Here is a 20,796-nt window from a genome sequence, read left to right as displayed (position 1 = left end):
CTGATGCACTTAGAGATGAAATCCTATGGTGTCTTGGATTTGCTTCACCTTATTCCAGCTTCTCAGATGCAGAAGAGGTAGGGGGATAGTTGACACCAGACTGGCACTTCACTGAAGATTGTTGATGGCGAATTTCTGGTTTACTGGGTTCTCTATACTATTTGCTGTAATGTGACATGCGCTTGAGACTTTTTGCAAAAAAGATTTTTTCTTACAAACATGATATTACATTTGAAATCCTAAGTAAAATAGATGATGTTTTAGAAAAAAAAAAAAAAAAAAAGGAGTTCAGGAATAAATTTGTTTATAAGGAAGAAAAACCTTTAATCAAATGATGCAAAATAAAACCATTTTAAGCCCAAGCCATATTCAAAAGTTCCTGGACAAGGCACTTTTGCAGGTCAGTTCTACAAATTTATCAGGGAAAACTCATCACCACCTTAAGTAAACATTTCTAAAGCATCCAAAACGTTGGGCAATTATTCAATTCATTTTCCCAGGGTAGCTGTCTTCCATTCAAGCACCAGAAGAGGACACCACCTTGAAAAGGACACTTGAGCCAAGCTCACAGGGAGAGACAAATATCTTAATTAAATTAACGGCACATTCAACACAGCAGTGAATTAACAGGCTGTGCCTAAGGAACAAAAATGTGATTTACTGTAACAAAATATTTTTAATTGTAATTTCCTACATTAACAATTGAGCAGACAGAAAGAAAAAACAACATTTGATCACATCAATGTGTATAGAAAAAGCTTGTGAAAGAAATTCAACACCACTTCATGGTAAAAACTTTTAGCAACATTAGATTAGAAGGAGAGTTTCAATAACTCCGGTTGCTAAGGAATGGCGCTGTCCCTGCTGTGGACTCGTTCTGGGCTCGCGAGACTTGGAGAAGCTCTTCCCGCGTTTTCCCCGCCAGGCGTGAGGACACGGCTGTGGAGAGGAGGCTGCCCCCATGGGCTTCCTACAGGTGCTGGTCGTGGAGAACTTCCAGTCGTGGCGGGGCCGCCAGGTCATTGGCCCCTTCAAGAGGTTCACCTGCATCATCGGCCCCAACGGCTCCAGTAACTAGGCACCTCAGGGCAGGACCTGAACTCCTCCACCCGGCCCAGTTGGGAGCACTTTGAGGGGACTGAGGGGACTTGAGGGCGGCCATGCAAACTGGGCTGCAGGAGGCCCCTACCAGGCCAGGATGGCCCCACCATGAGTCCCGGGCCCCAACCTCCACCCTCCCTCGAGCCGGGTCCTCCCCCTCCATGCCCCCTCGGGATGGTTTAGGTAAAACTGGATTTGGTCTTGACTGTTCACATTCTTTTTGCTATATGAAGGCCAAACTCAATATACTACTCCTCCATGACTAATTTAATGGGTGATATTTCATTTATGTTCATTGGAACTCGTGTTAGATATTTTTAATCTCAAAGAATTACTGGCACATTCATGTAGATTTCATTAAGGCAATGGATCATTTCCTGTTATATTTTAATTTAGTTGGTCATTCTTTTTATAGTAATTTCCTATTGTCACCACCTGCCAAAACTCGATATGTTCCTAATTTGGAGGAGGAGTAAAGGAAAAATTTCGGTTTTAATCTTAACCTTTACGTTTTCCATTCAGTTAGATTAAGCAAATAGTTGTTGACGTAAATCTAGTGCTAGGAGCAGAAGAAGATATGCAGAATAAGACAGCTATTGATCCTAACCTACAGGGAATGTAAGAAAGTAACACTAGATACTCTGGTTTCTCATCAGATTGTGTAAATCTTTTGCTTTTTATTGAAGATTTCCATGGAGAGAAACAACTCTGAGTCTTAAACGAATTTTTTGGATCCTTGTTTTGGCAAGGCTAATTATGTTGTTAAAACAGCGACTTTACTTATTGGCTTTTCATTAGAGTTTTACTTAACTTTCTTATTGTCTTCTTATACTAAGTAACTTAAAATTAATTGACTGATATTTTAACCTATATTCAAATTAGTTAAGATGTTTTATTTATTTATTTATTTATTATTATTTTAAAAACATATTTTATTTTATTTGTTTTTAAACTTTCCACAATTATCTATTTTTTTTTAAATTTTATTTTCTCGATATACATTGTGGTTGATTATTGTTGCCCCTTACCAAAAGATGAAAACTGCCTGGTCATTTTGTGAATTTATTTCATGAGCTTAAACTTGGGGGCAAGTGTTCTGTAAACTTGGGGGCAAGTGTTCTGGAAGCAATAGCTCCTTCCATTCTATTTGCAAGCTTTCAGATCACCCGCCTCTCTTACAGTCATCATTTCCATCTTTGTTAGGTCACCTCCTGAAACCATGTGGTGAAGTTGATTTTAATATATTGAATCCAACAGATACAAAATAATATTTTATTGTGTAATCAGTATAAAAGATTATTAATGAAATGTTTTACTTAAAAAAAGAGAAAATACCACATTAATTGAGATAGAATGCCAGGTAACAGTGGTTATGAAACTTTAAACAAGGAAAGTAAAACATTTGATTTGGGGAGGTACACATAGGAAGAGGTTTAGATCAGGAAAGGTTTTCCAGAGAAGATGGCGTGTGAGCTGTACTCAAAAGAGTAGTGTGTTTCCAGGGTTTTGTGAATGTCTATTTGTGCCACAGCTAATATTCCAAACTGGCCAGCATGTAGTGTTTATCTAAGGAAACAATAGAATATAAGGTTGGAATCCCCACACTTACTATACTTGGGTCAGAATTGCTTCTTTTATAGCCTTCCTTGCATAGGCCCAACACATTGCCATTTTCAGAGTGTTAGCATTTGCTGGTCCTGGGGCTTAGAAGGCTTTTCTCCCAGGGTTTCATCTGACTACCGACTTGATGAATTTTCCTTCACCCTTGATAAATGCTCCCTATTACAGCCAGTATATTACCAATCATGCCAGTTCTACCTCCTTAATAGCCCTGTGCTCTTCCCTATATTCCCACTGCTATCACTTCCCTTCAGGATCTTATCATCTCTTTTTTTGGATTAATGCAGTAACCTGATTACTGAGTTCCCAACCTTCAGGCTTATCCTACTGTAAATCCATGTGGCAAAGTGAAACCAGAGTAATCTTTATTTGTTCCATTTTATTTTCTTGATAGATGAAGAAAAGTCATTTGACAAGATTCAGGATTCATTTCCATCACCAAGATTTTCTCTGAATGCTGTGATTTTGAGCTAATTATATTTTCCCAATTCCCTATGTTGAATGTTTTACTTTTCTAACCAGGAAAGTGTTTCTTCAAAAAAAAAAAAATAATAATAATTCATAATGGCTGCAGAATTCTTAAAAAAAATAATCTTTTATTATTACATAAGCAATATATATCTTTGTAAAGAATTAGAAAACAAACAAGAATAAAGAAGTAAAACTGGGAGGGGAATGGGGAGAGAGAAGATTGGATACGGGGCTTAAAGAATACGTATGATTTGTAACAATGAATACGCTAATAAAAATAAACAAAATTTAAAAAAGGAAAAAAAAAGATCATATTCCCACAATTCAGAGATTACTACTCTAATACTTAGGGCCATATTTTAATGCAAACTTGTAAAAAATGAAAATGAGATTATCCAGTACATACTGTTTTCTGACTTATTGTTTTCACGAAATTATCTTTGCCTTTTTTAGTAAACGACCATTTCATCTGCTGCACAGCTCAAATTAAGATTTCCCGGCTGACTCCAAAATGTTCTTTGACCAAACCATTTTCAAAACTAGAAGCACGTATTGAATCTGGTTGTTGCAGCCCTTAACTCTCTCTTTATTCGGCACAGTCTTTTTATTTATAACAGTGACTTGTTGAAAAGATTAGAAAATTTTTCCTACAAAACATTTAGGTTTGTTTGACTGCTTCCTATTGGCTAGACTCCATCATAGGAGATATTGTGTACTTCACATTGCATTATGTCACATAATACCTGCTTATTGTACTCTTAGTAATGCTAAAAATTGACCCGTGGATTGGGATGGTGACGGTGATCTCCTGTACTGTGTAGATTTTCTCCTTCTTTCTAACTAGAATGTCCACTGTTACTTTGGTATTATTCAAATGTTCTCTATTGACATTTACTTTATGATTTTAATGCCAGTGAATAATCTTTGAATCAGCATTTCATTAAGGTTTACAAAATTAGTTTTTCTAATTCTGTCATGCTTTGCACATTCAATGGATGGTATTTCCCTGCTTCAAAAAAGAAAAGTGCTTTCTTTTAATAAATGGGTTTTTTTGATTAACCTAAAATACAATTCACATTGGAAAAACAAGATTAATGCCCCTTTCCTTTTAATTAATATCTTCAAACAAAAAAAAAAAAGATTTGAATAGCTGCCCTAAATGGTGAAAATGAATTTTTCTCTTTTATGTTTTGTTAGTATCATTATAGACTCATGAATTGTCATTGACGCAGTGTGTTTTAATCCACCAAAATCATTTTTGATGCTCATATTATTATAATTTCATTCAGTCAGAATTCCATCAAGCTTCTTCCTGTGATCTTTCGTTTCTGAAATATGATGTCCTAGTTCCCAGGCTCATCTTCAATTTTCCCTGCCTCAGACTTGGAATTAGTTAGTTCTCCAATGACTTCTAGTTCGTTTTAGTAGGAAAGATATTAGAGACCATCTAGGAACTAGACATACTCAGTGCATTCAGATAACATTGGTTCTGATCCATTTCAGTGTACAGGGCTAGAAAATATATGAAGTACTCTTTTAGAATTTTTATTTACAACAGCTTTATTGAGATGTAATTAACATATCATAAAATACATTCCTTTAAACTGCACTCTAATGGTTTTTAGGTTATTCGCAGAGTTGTGCAACCATCTTCAAATCACTGTGTACCAATTCCATAACATTTTCATCACCCCAAAAAGAAACCTCGTACTCATTAGCATTTGCTTGCTGTTATCTACTCTCCACCCATCCCTCGGCACCTACTTTCTGTCATTATAGATTTACCTCTTCTGCACATTTTTCTTTTTATGAGTGAGTTTGAGCATCTTTTCATATGGTTAAGGGCCTTTGTATTTCTTTCTGAATTGCTGTTTGTGTCCTTTGACCATTTTCCTGTAGGGTTATTGTCTGAGAAATCTTTGTAAAATATATTTTTGGAAAGAAAAATCCTTTAGTGGCTTCACATAATGTTCAACACAAAGTTTAATTCCTTTAATGTAGCATATTGTAATTCTTGCTTAACTTCCCCATCTTTGTCTCTTAGGTTTCCCAACCTTGTAAGCTCTGCTGTACCTACATAGAATTACTTGGTTTCTTACTGAAACGGTACAATGCTCTATCACTTCTCCGTACCTATGATGAAGCTATTCTCTTTCCTGGGATGGTATTTTATCTTCTGCACCCCCTTCTCTAAACTTTTAATTACTCTTTAAATCTTAGCTCACAATTATCTCCTGCAAAGCCTACTCAGAGCCTTCAATCATTAGTGCATCTTCTAAGCGCCTATATATTACTTTGTGTTTATTTTATCTTAGAATTTGTTAAATAGTCTATTAGAATTTCCTGCTTTTTTTTTTTTTTTTTTTTTTGTCCTTTTTTCGTGACCGGCACTCAACTAGTGAGTACACCGGCCAGTCCTATATAGGATCCGAACCCGCAGCGGGAGCATCGCAGCGCTCCCAGCGCCGCACTCTACCAAGTGCGCCAGGGGCTCGGCCCAGAATTTCCTGCTTTTAGTGGAAAGAGCATAGCTTTTGGAAATAGACACATCACTACGAAACATGATTTGTTTGACATTGAGCCTCTGTTTCTTTATTGGTAAAATGAAAATTAAATCCCTGTCTCATAAGATGGTTGCACAGACAAAATTACAAATGTGTGGTGTCTGGCATAAAATAGGGTTCAATGAAAATTGACATTCCCCACTGTAAGCACCTTGAAGGAGTAAAAAAATAAAATTACAAAAGAAAATTAGTTGAAAGATCTAATTGGCATTTATTTGTGATTGTATGATCAGGAAGTACCTCATTCTATTTTATAGAATGAAGTTCTGCTGAGCATGACAGAGCGGTTCGTTTTTCCTGGGAGGGACCAAGGAAACAGAACAATTAAAAGGAAGTGGACTGGTTAACATCAGGTCACTACAGGTTACTATTTTGTGAGGATTAAAGTAGAGACTTCCTTATTATGCCGACTCAGGTTAGCTGGGCTCTTTATAAATGGTTGCTGTGAATCTCCTATTTTCAGGAAAAACTGATCTGTTTGGGGATTTACCTGCTTCTTTAAAGTTTCAGTTGATTATGTAGCACTTCCATGAGTGACTCCATTTCGGTTTGGTCTCCTCTGCCGGGGCCTAGTGCTGGTGGCTAGTCCAAAATATGGCCTCCCATAAATTTTAACAGTGCAATTCTACAGATTTGTATTTTCAGCCTACTACTTAGCAAACTGCCTGATAAATAGGTGTTCAGAAAATGCTTCTAGAATGAATGAATGAACATCAGGGGGTAAGAGACTGAAAGTTGAAGAGTCCAGATAAGGAGGTTCATAAAAGTAAGGAGGACTTGAACTAGTAGAAGGGTGGTAAAGAAGCAGAGGAATGGGAGAGTCATGTAGAGTTAAAATCAAAAGGGACTTAGAGAATGACAGTGTAATTTTTATATCTTTGAATACTTGATCCATCTTTATCAAGTGATGACAGCCTAAAAGTTACTCTTTCAGCCTAATTTTCCTGATGTTGGTTCTAAATTATATACAGTAGAAGTCCCCAATCTGATCATTATAAAACCTGCCTTGATTCGTTCATTCATTTTTTCAACATGGTTGTTTAGCTAACACTAGCTGCAGGTAGGCACTTAATAAATGTTTTCTGTCCATCCTATCTGACCTTGCCTCTCTGTTACTCTATTTCATCACCCAGTTTATGTCCTTATACTTATTACAACATATAATTGTCTTTTTTGTGTACTGTCTGACACTTGACAGAATACAACCTTTATTAGTCAGGGACAATATTAATTGAATGAGTGAATTTGGGTGGGGAAGTATTTATTTTACGCAGATTTTAAATAAGGATTGATCAAAAATAGTTTCTGTTTAGTTATGTTAGTGTTAGACTTAATTATTCAATTCCACTAATGTTTATTTTGTCCTACATGCACTGTCTTACAGTAGCTAGCCCAAAAGCCACATTTTGTAGCTATTGGTTAACTTTGGTTAACTGTGACGTGGCTAAATGAATTTGCAGCATGTTAACCACTTCTGTTTTTTTTTTTTTTTTGAAAGATCCTAAATCTCTAAAACTAAGCCATATTTCTAGTGACTGACAGTATACCTTTCTCTTTCTTCATGTTACTTTCCTCCTTCTGTCACTGAAAATTTTAATTGCTTGTGGATATGGGGGAGGAATGTGAGAAAGGTAAAAATAAATAAATACAGATGGTAGTAGCTGCATTGATATTGCCTCTTGGAAAATAGAGGAAATTACTGGCCCATGGTTGGATAACAAATTTAACATTGGGGTGGGGAATCCCCAAGGCTATCCCCAGGTTCAGTGATTTTCAGGGAGGACTCACAGGATTTAGCACATAGTTGTACTCAGGACTATTTATTATAGTGATGAGATACAAAGCAAACACAGCAAAAGGAAAAGGCACGTGGGGCAAAGTCTGAGGAAACCAGGTGCAAGATTGTGAGCCTTCATCCACTGAAGTCACACAGTGCTTAATTCATCCAGTAACAAGTTCGCAGGTGTGAAATGGTGCCTACTCAGGAACCCCACTGAAGACTCAGTTTTTACAGGGAGATGGTCACACAGGTCCTCTCTGCCTGGCACATACCAAAATTCTAGATTCTTAGAAATAAATCATGTGCTGGGCCGAGCCCGTGGCGCACTTGGTAGAGTGCTGCGCTGGGAGCGCGGCAACGCTCCCGCCGCGGGTTCGGATCCTATATAGGACTGACCGGTGCACTCACTGGCTGAGTGCCGGTCACGAAAAAACGACAAAAAAAAAAAAGAAAGAAATCATGTGTTAGCATAAATCATGGTGTTTGCACAAACATTTAAGGCACAATGAGCTATTCTGATCAGGGAATGGTAGATACCCTCCCCAAATCCCAAACCCAATCCCCAGATGCCAGCCAACCTCGTAAGCAGGACTTTCACAGGATAGCAGTCTCAGGCCTGCTATATAATTTTTTGTAGCACCATCTCATACCAGTCATAAATAGTCTAGCAACCTTGGTTTGTCAGTTGGGAAGACCATGGATTTAGTTAGCCTTTGTTTTCTTCAGTATGTGAGTGCTTAGTGCAGCACTGAAGATGCTTATTTATAAAATAACAATAACTGAAATTCATAGACGTTAAATGATTATCTGGGGCGTAATGCCTAAAAATGGGAGAGAGCTGGGATTTAGATCCTTAAATTTAGATCTCTTAATGCTCCACCATAGCTGCATGATAGAAACAAGTAATCAAAGAAAAACTTGTCAGTCACGTGCAATATGAACATTGACAGGACAGAAGTATTTAGGCATGTATATTGGCTGTATTTCACTCCCAGTCGTGTCCTGATTTCTTCAGCTCTGGTCAAGGCTTTTTATAATTAAGAACGAATGAATTTTTCTCTTTCCTTCCCCAGGAAAATCTCATGTAATGGATGCACTCCGTTTTGTAATGGGAGAGAAAACAGCTAATTTAAGAGTGAAAAATATTCAAGAACTTATTCATGGAGCACATATTGGAAAATATCTTTCTTCTTCTGCAAGTGTAAAAATTGTGTATGTGGAGGAAAGCGGGGAAGAGAAAACATTTACAAGGATTATCCGAGGTAGTTTCTGCAGATTTTTGCTTTTGTCATTTGATTGTTTAGGATTAAGTCAGATTGCCTGTTCATTTTTTTCTTTCTTTGAAGGGTGATCATTGTTGTTCCACTGGCATAGTGAAGGAGAGGGTTTATTTCCCCCTGTTCAATAGAAAATCTCAGAGGCAAGGAACAGAATCTATTTGATGCTCCACTAAGACTCTTCCTTAAGCAGACATAATAAGGGTACTTCAAAATCTTTCTACAAAACTTTCGAAGTGCCCTTGTATTTGATCAAATCCCCCTACTGTCAAATAGCTTTTTTATATCTGGATATTTGGATCAGATACAAGGAGTCTACCTCAAAGAGAGAGAAGTTATAAAAGTTCTTCCTGAGGTTATGTTTATCTGCTTTTCTTATGATGAACTAATTACATGCATAGTTTTGGCTTGTATAGACAGATTTTCTTACCATGAAAAGCAACTCGAGTGAAATGTTTGAATTTGTATGTTGTGATTTCTTCATGAATTCCCTGTGTTGTCTGAATAAACAACATAGAGAGTTGTTTATTTATTTATTTTTTTATCTTATGCTTGGATTTCACAGAGCCTCTATAAATACGTGTTTTTGTTTTTGTTTTGTTGTTACTGTTCAATGTCCACCGGAACACATGTAATGTATAAACGCTGTCTTATTAACCTCCCCCAAATGCTATCACAGATGATTTTAGAAGTACTTACTCTTTTATACATGTGCCTTCATGAGTAATTTAAGCATTTCACCACTTTGTCACCTTGATATATTCAGTGACTAGTTTTCTCACTTTCTTTAGATTTTTAAATCAAAAGTTTCCATATCAGTAAGGATTCCTTTGCCTGCACTTTTTAAAATTGCAAAGCCTATCCCCGCTAAACAGAAACTTCCATTCCACATTCCCAGCTAATTTTTACTCCTCAGCATTTACCACTTTCTCATATACTATTTATTTTTATGGCATATCTTATTTTTGTTTGTCTTCCTGACTAGGATATAAGCTCCTTGAGATCAGAAATTTTTAACTGTTTTGTTCACCACTGTAGAATAGTCCTTGGCATATACGAGGGTCCTGCAAAAAGTTCATGGAAAGATTTGTATTATCTTTCAAATCTATTTTTTCCATGAACTTTCTAAAGTACCCTCCTAATAGACAATCAGTATTTGTTGGCAGATTAAATGCATTTATTAATATGTATATGATTATGTTATTGCATCACTGTCCGTTTCAATAACAAAAATAATTTTAATAAACTTCTTTGGTTGTAGAGAGATGTCTGATATTTATGTTTCCTGTAATAGTCTTTATCCTTTTATATTAGGCGGATGCTCAGAATTTCATTGTGATGATAATCCTGTGAGTTGTTCTGCTTACACAGCAGAGTTGGAAAAGATAGGCATAACAGTCAAAGCGCGACACTGCCTAGTTTCTCAGGTAAGTAGCTGTAGTAGTTTATTGGATTCATAGCTGGGAAAATACATCACTATATTTTATGTGTTGGTGTGATTTACTGTTTTTAAAAGGAAAGTGTAGAGTCGATTTCAATGAAAAAACCCAAAGAAAGGACCCAGTTTTTCGAGGAAATCAGCAGCTCAGGAGAACTAATGGGAGACTATGAGGAAAAGAAGAGAAAGTTACAAAAAACTGAAGAGGATGCACAGTTTAATTTTAATAAGAAAAAAAGTGTAGCTGCAGAGCGCAAACAAGCACAATTAGAGAAAGAAGAGGTAAGATGTCATGAAGATGTAACAAAGTAAGTGTTAGATACCAAAACTTTTTGTCTGTTAGAGTTGCTAGGTATTGGCATGGGATTACCAAGATGATTTCTTTAATAATATAAGAAAAAAAAAGCCCAGTGTTCAGTAAAGATAAACTTTTGGATATATATTTCACTATTTGCGTTCTTAATCCCAAACAGGCAGGACAACCTGAACTACTAAAATGTCTGATTTTCTCAACTAGAAACACGCTTGATAGGTTTATATCTTATGTAGCAGAGGTTCTGAAACTTCTGGATCTTGAGCCCCTTACACACTTAGAAACCACTGAGGACCACAAAGAGTTTTTGTGCATGTGGATTTTATCTACCAATCCTTATTGTATTTGAAATCAAACTGGAAATTTTAAAAAGAGATTAAATGGTCCATGTAAAAAACAGCAATAATAAACCTATTACATGTTAACATAAATAAGATTGTTATGAAAAATAACTACATTTTCCAAACAAATTATTTAGAAGAGCAACACAGTTTTACATTTTTACGGTCTCCTTAACATCTGGCTTAATAGAAGACAGCTAACTTCTCCTAAATACTTAGCATTAAATCTTTTTGTGCTAAGGCCTAGCAGTTTTATCCACCATTGGTTTTTACATCATCAGTGCAAATGTCAACACACTGAAAAAGGTAAACGATGTCTTAGTATTATTATGAAAATAGTTTTGTCCTCTGGGTTTCTCTAAAAGGGTCTTGGGGACCCCTAGGAAATCATGGCTGTACTTTCCAAATGCTGTGGTATGTCTTGGTGCCCTTCACAATGCCTAGTACGAAGGGTCCTCATGAAGTTCTTGGAAAGATTAGTATTATCTTTTAGCTCCATTTTCCCACGAACTTTGTGAAGGACTGTATAGTGCCTTGTCTATGGTTTGTAATCGTTTGCATTTTAGAGTAATCTTATTCAAACGTAAATCAGATCTTGTCTTTCCCTTGCATGAAAGCTTCCAGGGCAGTGCTTCCCGCTGCACTGAGAATCTAGTCTCCTTTCCTGCCTACTGATCTGGTATCTATTCACCTCTCAAGCCTTAACTTCCTCTATTTTGCTACCCTATTGACCTTTCTTATTTGGCGAATACATCAAGCTCCCATTTATCCTGGTGCTTTTGCTATTTCCTCTGCCTAGAGAGCTGTATGCCTGATTTTTTCATGGCTGGTTCTCTCGTTCACGTCTTTATAAAAATGCCGTTTTCTTTTCTCAAGCAGGCATTTGATGTCCACCACCCCCAGCCCTTGCCCCAATCTCAGTTAGCATCCCCTCCCTTGTACTGTCACATCAGCCTGTATTGTTTCTTTTGGAACATGTATTGCTGTATGAAATGATCTTGTTTATTATTTGTTTGTTTGTTTGTTCTCTGATTCCCCTTCCTCTACCCCGCCCCATACTGATAACTGGAATATAAGCTTTACAAGAGCATGGACAGTCTGTATAGTTCTTCACTATACTCCCAGCAGCACATAGAACAGGGCCTAGCACATAGTAGATACTCAATAAATATTTAAGGAAATAAATGAGAAGTGGATATGTTTCTTATTCGTGGTGTTTCTCTGTTTCTTCATATTTTTTTAATGTGTGTGTGTCCGCTTGTCAGTAAAAAGGTGTGGTAGCAGTGAAAGTCAAACTGCAGTAGTCACAGTGTAAAGAAATAACATAAAATTACAGAACTTGAAACATGATAAGGACAATTAGAATAGTCCAACTTCCTAATTTTTTACAACATCCTGGAGGATGACCATTTAGTTGTTACTTGAAATTCTTCATTGATTAGGAGCTCTCCTCTTGAGGGACTTCATTCCTTTATTTCTTTATTAATAGCATCAATGTTAAGGAAATTCTTCCTCTTCACCTATAATTAAGAACTATAATAGTCCTATTAGTTCTATCAGTAGGAAAATCACTTCCTGTAGCAGGAATTTTGCCTGGAATCCTTGAATTTAAAATTGCTAGGGACCGTACAAGTTACATGATGCTCTTTCATCAGTTTACAAATGAGGAGGCTGATGCTAGAAATGTTAATGGACTTGCCAAACTCCTCAAGACAGAAATGGGATTAGGAGCCGGGTTAGGGGTGCCACTCCATTGTTCTTACCAGCACACCACTGAGCGCATGGATACAAAATTAATGGTTTCCTGGTTTAATTTAGAAATGTATTCAGCAACCTTCCCCAAATAATGCTATTTTGGGCAAGAATACTGTTTCTTAGTGACACAAATGAAAATTCATTAGACATAATTTGTTGGTACAGTCGTTGGGTTTATGAAAGGTCAGCTTAAGTATACTCACTTTTTACTGCTGTTGAATTTTACTGTTTTATAGGCAGAGCGTTACCAGAGTCTCCTTGGAGAACTGAAAGTCATCAAGATACAACTACCCCTTTTCGTACTATATCACAATGAGAAGAAAATTCGTTTTCTGAATTCTGAGTTAGAGCGTGTGAATAGGAATTTGAGTGTCACAAAAGAGTCTCTTTCTCATCATGAAAACAGAGTTAAAGCCAAGAAAAAGGAACGTGGAATGCTAACCAGACAACTACATCAGACAGAAAAAGAAGTAAATTGAGTTTTTTTAAAATAGGTAGTAATAGCTGGGCTTTATGTTGATCAATAGAAAATAAAAAATAAATGACACTTTGAAAGTTGACTTTTTAAAATAATCTTTTTATTTTGGAATCCTTTTAAATATAAAGAAAAATTGTAAAGATAGTACAGAATTCCCCACCCTGTCTCTCCTGTTATTAACATCTTCGTGTGATAATTTGTCAGAATTAATAAATTAGTATTGTCCCAATATTTTTAATTTAAGTCCACACTTTATTCATATTTTCTTAATTTTTTCCTAATGTTCTTTTTCTGATCCAGAATACCTTATTACATTTAGTTGTCTGTCTCCTTAGGATTCTCTCAGCTATGACAGTTTCTCAGGCTTTTCTTGTTTTTGATGCCCTTGACAGTTTTAAGTATTGGTCAGGTTTTTGCAGAATGTTCCTCGGTCGGGATTTGTCTGAAAACTTTTCTTATAATTAGACTGGGGTTGTGGGATTCGGGGAGGAAGACGACAGAAATAAAATGCCATTCTCATCATAAGGCATCAGGATGATAACATGTGATATGTGTCATAGGACATATCACATCCTGTATCACATATCATAATATCAACATGATATCATGGTTGTTACGTTGACCCTGAGCACCTGACTTTGTCAGGATTCTCCATTGGAAAGGTCTTCTTTTATTTCCCCCAATTTCATACTATATTCTTTGGAAGGGAGTCACGAGGCAGAGCCCAAACCTGAGGAACGGGGCGTTATGTTCTGCATCCAGGGCAGAGCATCTAGATAATTTATTTAGAATTCTTCTATACGGGAGGTTTGTCTCTGAGTTATTTATTTATTCAATTATTTATTTACATCAGTATGGGTATGAGGATATTTTATATTTGAGGTTATAATCTAATACTGCATTGTTTATTTTGTTGCTTAGATTATGGCAGTTTACATTATGAAGAACTCTGAATTGACTCCTGTGTCCCTTCGACATATCCCCATCATTGAGATTTTGGTTTGGGGGCAATTCCTTACGTTTTTGGCACTACAAGATGTTCCAGGCTCATTTCGTAGGGGCCAGTCCTAGAATCAGCCTGCTTTAGCCTGTGTGAGCTTGCCCAGGAGTCAGTAATTTCTTCAAGGAGTTCTGGTCCTTTTAGTATTAGGAACTAAAAATCTGGGTGCTAGGTGTGCTCTTTCCTTCTGGATGTCTTTGTTTCTATGCTTTCTCAGCTGACAGAACTGGGAAATATGTGTGTGTAGAGTAACTCTTGTAAATACATATATCTAAATATTTCCATACATCGTCATCTGTATCTTCATTGAACTAAACTTGAGTTCATACTGTCTCTCCATTTTAATCCATTAACACATGGATCACTCTAGCCTTCTCTTGCTTATCTATAACCCCCTATTTCAATGGTGAGAAACCTGGCATCCACCATCAGCCATCCATTGGCTTAATTGTTAGATTCCAGTAATCACGTATAGCAGTATCGGAATTGTTCACCCATACCTCTAAGGGAAGCAACTTTATAACTGGAGTACAGTGCTTATGAACAATTCCTTTTGATTTTAGTCTTAACGACTCTGCTCATTTCCAAAATTACTTAGGTGAGCCAATTTCCTCCCACCCATTCAGTAAGGTTGTTTATACATTTGGAATTCTTTTGTCACATTCTCTTCCGTTTAGGATCCCTCAGGCTTTAAGTGATTTTTAAAAGAAATTTGCTTACGTTAAGAAGGTTCACTCTTGATGCTCTAAAATTCTATAGGTTTTAACAAATTCATACTGTCATGTGTCTGCCACTTCAATATCATACAGAGTAGTTAAAGCATAGTAAATGTTTAGTGAAATCTTTCATTTGTGTAAGGGTTTGTTGTTTGGAAATGCTTCTTTATTACAGCCTACACCATTTAAAAGATCATTTCAGTTATCATAACTCCTTCAATCTCAAGGTTCTTGCCAGGACAGTAACAAGTAATTGAGAACAGCATATATTAGAACAAAAAGCAGGTTATTGAAATCAGAAGTTAGTAAGAATAAAATTTTGGTCAACTTTACACTGTATACTAGTAACAATATCCAAGGCTTTTTATGCATCGCTTTTGAAATTATGAATATAAAATTCTGCCTGGAAAAAAAAAAAAAAAAAAACCTGAATTGTTTTCCTGCAAAGATGGTAGAGAGGAAGGAATGGGTTGGTGACAGTGAATTTTTAAATAAAAATATTCTCTTAAGGATTAAAAAATATTATGGGATTTCTAAATTTGCCAATTAATGCATTTGAAAATGAAAATTGGTGCTACATTTCCTTGGTCTAGTTCTCTAAATAATAAGTAGCTAGCATGTATATGCCTGGAAATCTTAACTTTATAGGATTTTTCACTGAAATTCTATCAGCTGGGCCTTCAAGACCCTGCTCGGCACCGCCTCGCCCAGGAAGTCTACCAGGTTTCTGCTAGGCACAGACGACCGGTCACTCTGGGTGCCTTTGTGGCACTGTGTAGATCTTTCTCGGGACTTGTTCACCTTTGTATCCTCCCGGTATAAACCGAGTCTTGCGCCCGCCTGCAGCCAGCTCTCCAGCAGGTTCAAGCGGACCTGGGAACTCTCCTACCACACTATTCCCAACCAGAAATTCGTTAGGCTTTTTTCCGAACTGGTGGCCGCAGAGATGGTATCTGCCTCCCAGTAACAGGGAGTTTACCAGGGGCCGGAGTCCACGGTGCGGTGGAGTGACAGTCGGCCTGCCCGTACTTCCTTGCCCTCCCAACACTGGCCAGGGACGCCCCACGCCACCAACCCGCCAGAGAACCACGGAGGGAGTGGGAGGGGAGGCCGCCCGTGTGCTCCGGAAAGCCCCGTGCCAGGCCAAGCAAGTGGCAGGGCTCAGTGATGGCCGAGCGGGGCAGAGCTGCCCACACCGGGGAAAATGGAGGCAGCACCGGGGCGGTGAGTGGCCTGGTGATGCAGGCGGGAGTCGGGTGGGCTTCTGCCGCCCACAGGACTGGTCCAGGGGTCACTCCCAGTGCTGTGCCAGGTCGGGTGCTCACTCTCTGTCTTTGGTTTGCACCTTCCCTGTTCTCGGCTGCTGCCGCCTCAGGCTGTTCAATCACGGCGTGGCTCGGGTGCTCCCAGGAATCTTCTTTAATGCTGGCCTGAAACCTCGAATCCTGAATAGGGCAGCTGGCTGCCTTCAGCGCGGCCCCGGCCTCCGAGATCCTGTCTGCATCCACAGCAGCCCTGGCACCGCGTTCCCTGTTTCGAGACTCGCTTTTGCAGCTAAGAAACAGTTCTTTTCCTGCTCCACATTTCAAAGCTGTTGCCTGTAAGTGAGGCAGCCTCTCCTGCCGGGGGCAAAGTGGCGGTCACCCCCCACGACCAGCCAGCAGCAGCGGTCCTCCCTTAAGAGATGGCAAGAGGAAGGTCCACAAGTTTCCCAGCTGCCTAAGGCCCAATGGCCGCCTTTTCCACCTCAGCTACTCCGTGCCAGCCACCGCAGCCACCGCCATCTTGAAAGTCTCTCCCTCATTTCTGAAGGAAAAGCTTGCTGGGTAAAGAATTGTTGACTGGCAATTTTTTTTTTTTTCATTTAGTATTTTGAATATATCATTCCACTTTCTTCTTGCCTGTAGGGTTTCAGTTGAGAAGTCTGCTGTTAGTCTGAAGGGGGATCCCCTATATGTGACTTGTTGCTTTTCTCTTGCTGCTTTTAGAGTTCTCACTTTGTCTTTGGCCTATGCAAATTTAACTATAATGTGTTTGGGGGAAGAATTTTTTGATTGAATCTTTTTGGCGACCTTAAAGATTTCTGAATTTGAAGATCTGTATCTCTCCCTACATCTGGGAAGTTTTCTATTACTATTTCCTTGAATAGATTTTCAATACCTTTTCCTTTCTCCTCCCCTTTTGCAATACCCACAATTCAGATGTTAGAGCGCTTGAGGTTGTCTGCTATCCATCTTAGATTTTCCTCCTTATTTTTAATTCTTTTTTCCTTTTTTTTTTTTTTTTTGTCTGCCAGGGTTATTTCAAGAAGACCATCTTCAAGATCTGAGTTTCTTTCTTCTGCTTGCTCTACTCCACTGCTCAAGCTCTGTGTTGCATTTCTTATTTCATTGAGTGAATCTTTCATTTCTATGGTATTAATCTCTTTGTGAATTTCCTCCTTCATATTCTGGATACTTTTTCTTGGTTCATTGTGTTTTCTGATTGAGTCTTCTTCTATTTCTTTGAGTTCTCTTAAGATCATTGCACAGAGTTCTATTTCAGACATTTCAAGGATCCCCTGTTCCATGGAGTCTGAAATTTGAGCGTTACTGTAAGCCTTCAGTGGTGTCACATCTTCTTGTTTATTGGTAGTTCTATTATTTTTTGTTGACGTTTGGTCATTTGGTAGAGGGTTTGCTTCTACTACACTGAGGATTGTTATGAGGATAAAGGTTTCTTCCTCTATTCTCAGGCTTTACCGGTGACTCTTCTTGTATCAGTGTAGTTGAGTGAGCAGTAAGTTACCTGTGGTGTGGCCCTGGGTGCTACTGTGGTGATGAATTGTCTTTGCTTGACATTAGGTGTGGTAGTGGCTATATTAAACCACCTTGGGTCCTGTTCCAGAATCTGTGGCCGAAATATGAGCCCACACTGGGTCTCCTTGGCTCACCTTGGTGGGGCAGGCTGCAGGTTGCTGGCACCTCCCTCCGTTTCCAAGGAGAGGGGAGGTGTCAGTCACACCACGCATGTCTCGTCATCTCACCATGGCAGGACAGGCCACGGGTCCTCACAGTAGACTTTTTATTTCTGCTTGGCAGAGTTATGATCTTTGTTTGGATAAATAAAGTTTGGCCTTTAAATAAGATTGCAGATTTGTGGAAAAACAATTAGTTTGATACAGACTAACTAGCATTAGTCTGCTTATATTTCATTACAGCTTCTAAACCTCTATCTAGGACAGCACGTAGTCAAAACTTGAAAAATATTGGGTTTTGACTAGAAAATGTAAAGTTCCGCCATTTTCCCAACAAAATAATCTTTATGTTGAGTTGGAAAAAAACACCAACTATGACTTTCTCAAGAAAGTCAGTCCCCGAGCCTCAGTTTCCTTATATGTAGAGTGCAGTAATGTGGTGAAATGCAACCTCTTCTCAGAATTCACTCCTGAGCAGCCTACTCTCTTGTCCCTCCCCATCCTTCTTCACCGAGAGGCTTTCAGAGTACTTTCTCTATACCTTTATTTCACTTGCTCTACCCAATATAACAAGGCAGAATTCAATATCAGTCACCAAGGGCATTTCTCAACCTCCTTCCTTAACTCCCCTCATCCAAAGAAAAGATGAGTAGTGGGATAATTTTTTGAAATATTAACCAATATTTTTTCCAAGGTTCTGTGTTCTCACATCCTTTCATGGTTTAATGTACTGCATTTAATGCTTCAGGAAAGTAAAAACAAATGGGATTTCAGTTTCAGATACTTAGCCATTTAGATTTTTATTTTAATTCAGGGCCAGGAGGTATCAGGAGTAAAGAATAGAAAAAGAGAAATACAGCTATAAATTAGACACTGGCCTGTGTCTTCTAGGCAGGACCCTGTATTCTAAAACTATCCCCCTTCCCAGTTGAATCTCAAGAAAGGATGGTTAATAATAGAATCCCATGATAGGCTGGTGTCTGAGTGCAAGGTGACCAGTGTCTCCACTTTTCCAAGTAAACTCTTGGAAGGTTGTAGGAACCTTGATCTGGGCAGAAGAAATGGCTGAATGGATGTGTAACCAATGGATTGGAGATGTTTTTTCTGGGTCCCAGGAGAGCAGTATAGTGTTTTAGCTTTATCACACAGTGGCATGGATATGACACCAGGAGCTATGGGACTCTAGAGTTCAGGCCATCTGGATCCTAAAGACAAAGCATTGACTAACTTCTTTCTCTGCATCTTACCTTCTCTTCATCTTATCTACCTTCCTGGTGCAGCTCAAAGCTCACCTACTTCAGTGAGGATGCAAGTCTACTAGGCTGGAAGTAGGTGGTTGCTCTTTGAAATATTCATGGCACTTTCCCATACTTCACTTTGGAAACTAATTAGTTTTTCTTTCCAAGTAGATTGCAAATTCCTTAAGGGTGAACTCAGTTCTTATATTCTTATCTTCAGTGAAGACACATAATGAGGACTTAATAAATATTTGGTGAGGTAGTGATGGAATTAATGTATGTATGTTTAATTGTAAATTAGAAAATAGCCCTGATGGAAAATATGAAAATAAAGTAAGGTTACTGAAATCAGGTGAAACTGAAAGACGTTTGTTAAATGACTATAATATATCAAACAAAGGGAAAAGAAATCAACTTCATATCCAAATTTCTGTGGCCCATGAATATAACTATTTTTAGATGAAGTCATCTTCCCTTTCTCTCATATATAAAGAACACACAAAAAAACAAACAAACAAACAAACAAAAAAACAGCGGGGTGGGGGAAGAAGATATAACAACCACAATTACCTGAAGTCGATATGACAAGCAAACATAGGGGGCATCGGTGGGGGGAGGGGGAGGGAGGAGCGAGGGAGGTTTTGGTGATGGGCAACAATAATCAACCACAATGTATATCGACAAAATAAAATTTAAAAAAAAATTAAAATAATAATAAATAAATAAATAAATAAATATTTCACCCTGACATCACCTTCCCAATGGCCATGAAAAGAATACTAATGGTCTTGTTGTGGTCTTTGGACAATCTGATATGTCAGTATAAATTAGCTCTACTTTTCCTGCTTGCCAGCTTCTATCTGCAACCAGTTTGCAACTTTGTTTCTCAAACTTGTAACCAAATAGACCACTTTAATGGTAAACACTCAACTTCCCCTTCCCAGGCATTGACATCTCTATGATCTCTCTGACCACCTTTAGACAATGCTCTGTCCCTCAGAAACTTCTTTTTACACAAATCTGAAGTAAACCTACCTTCTTCCCAGGAGGGCTAAAAATCTCTATTTCTCCTTTTATAGTACAAAATAAAAGGCTTATTCCCATCAGACTAAGTAGTAAATAAGCAATAAAGCTTGAATTAGAGGTGTGAGAGTAGTTTTCGATTCTGTCTGATGAATATTTATATATGTTGGCTAATTCCTTAGATAAATGATTTATTGAATAAAATATTTATCTTCTGCAAAAGTAGCAGTCAAAAAATAAAGTCGTTATACCGTTTGGTCAAATGGGAGAAAAAACCCCAACATATCATTGTAGGAAAATGTTGAAAGGTTTTACACATCCTAGACACTATACCTGGAAATAAATAAATCAGGGCAAGTAAATATGGCAGAAATTTCTTTTTCAGTACAGTTTTTTTTTTAAAAAAAATCTGTCAGTTGTTTATATGGATAATTCTTGGCAGTACTCTTCTTTTTCATTATAATACAAATCAAAATACTGTGATCCCCAAAACATTGACTCTATCGAGGCCGGTCAGAGCGTGATTCCAGGCCAATGCTCCTCTAACTGAGAGAAGCCTAATAGGTATAGTTAGTCAGAAGGCAGATTTGATATACACATTAAAGACCATTCAACACAATCACAAAATCTTTCCCTATGTCTTTCTGAAGAGGGAGAGAATGAAATGTGATAAATAGCTGGTTATTTTATATATAGGTGAAAAACTTAATTGACTTCCAGAAATG

The 20,796-nt window shown here is 37.9% G+C and overlaps 1 protein-coding gene and 1 non-coding gene across 2 annotated transcripts; both read left to right on the top strand.

The window, feature by feature from the left end:
* Window positions 1–961: 961 nt before the first annotated feature.
* Window positions 962–14,209, top strand: LOC134368514 (structural maintenance of chromosomes protein 1B-like). The gene is made up of 6 exons (XM_063084955.1): window positions 962–1,070; window positions 8,610–8,798; window positions 10,128–10,240; window positions 10,330–10,533; window positions 12,897–13,130; window positions 14,060–14,209. The coding sequence occupies exons 1-6, from the start codon at window positions 962–964 to the stop codon at window positions 14,207–14,209; spliced, it is 999 nt and encodes a 332-aa protein (XP_062941025.1).
* Window positions 1,738–1,853, top strand: LOC134368748 (U5 spliceosomal RNA). Its single transcript, XR_010022458.1, has one exon. It is a non-coding gene; the product is annotated as a U5 spliceosomal RNA (small nuclear RNA).
* Window positions 14,210–20,796: the final 6,587 nt, after the last annotated feature.

This window comes from Cynocephalus volans, chromosome X (assembly GCF_027409185.1).
Source record: "Cynocephalus volans isolate mCynVol1 chromosome X, mCynVol1.pri, whole genome shotgun sequence".
Classification (NCBI taxonomy): domain Eukaryota; kingdom Metazoa; phylum Chordata; class Mammalia; order Dermoptera; family Cynocephalidae; genus Cynocephalus; species Cynocephalus volans.
Note: the sequence above shows the minus strand (reverse complement) of the source record. Positions and strands in the feature narration are given on the sequence as shown.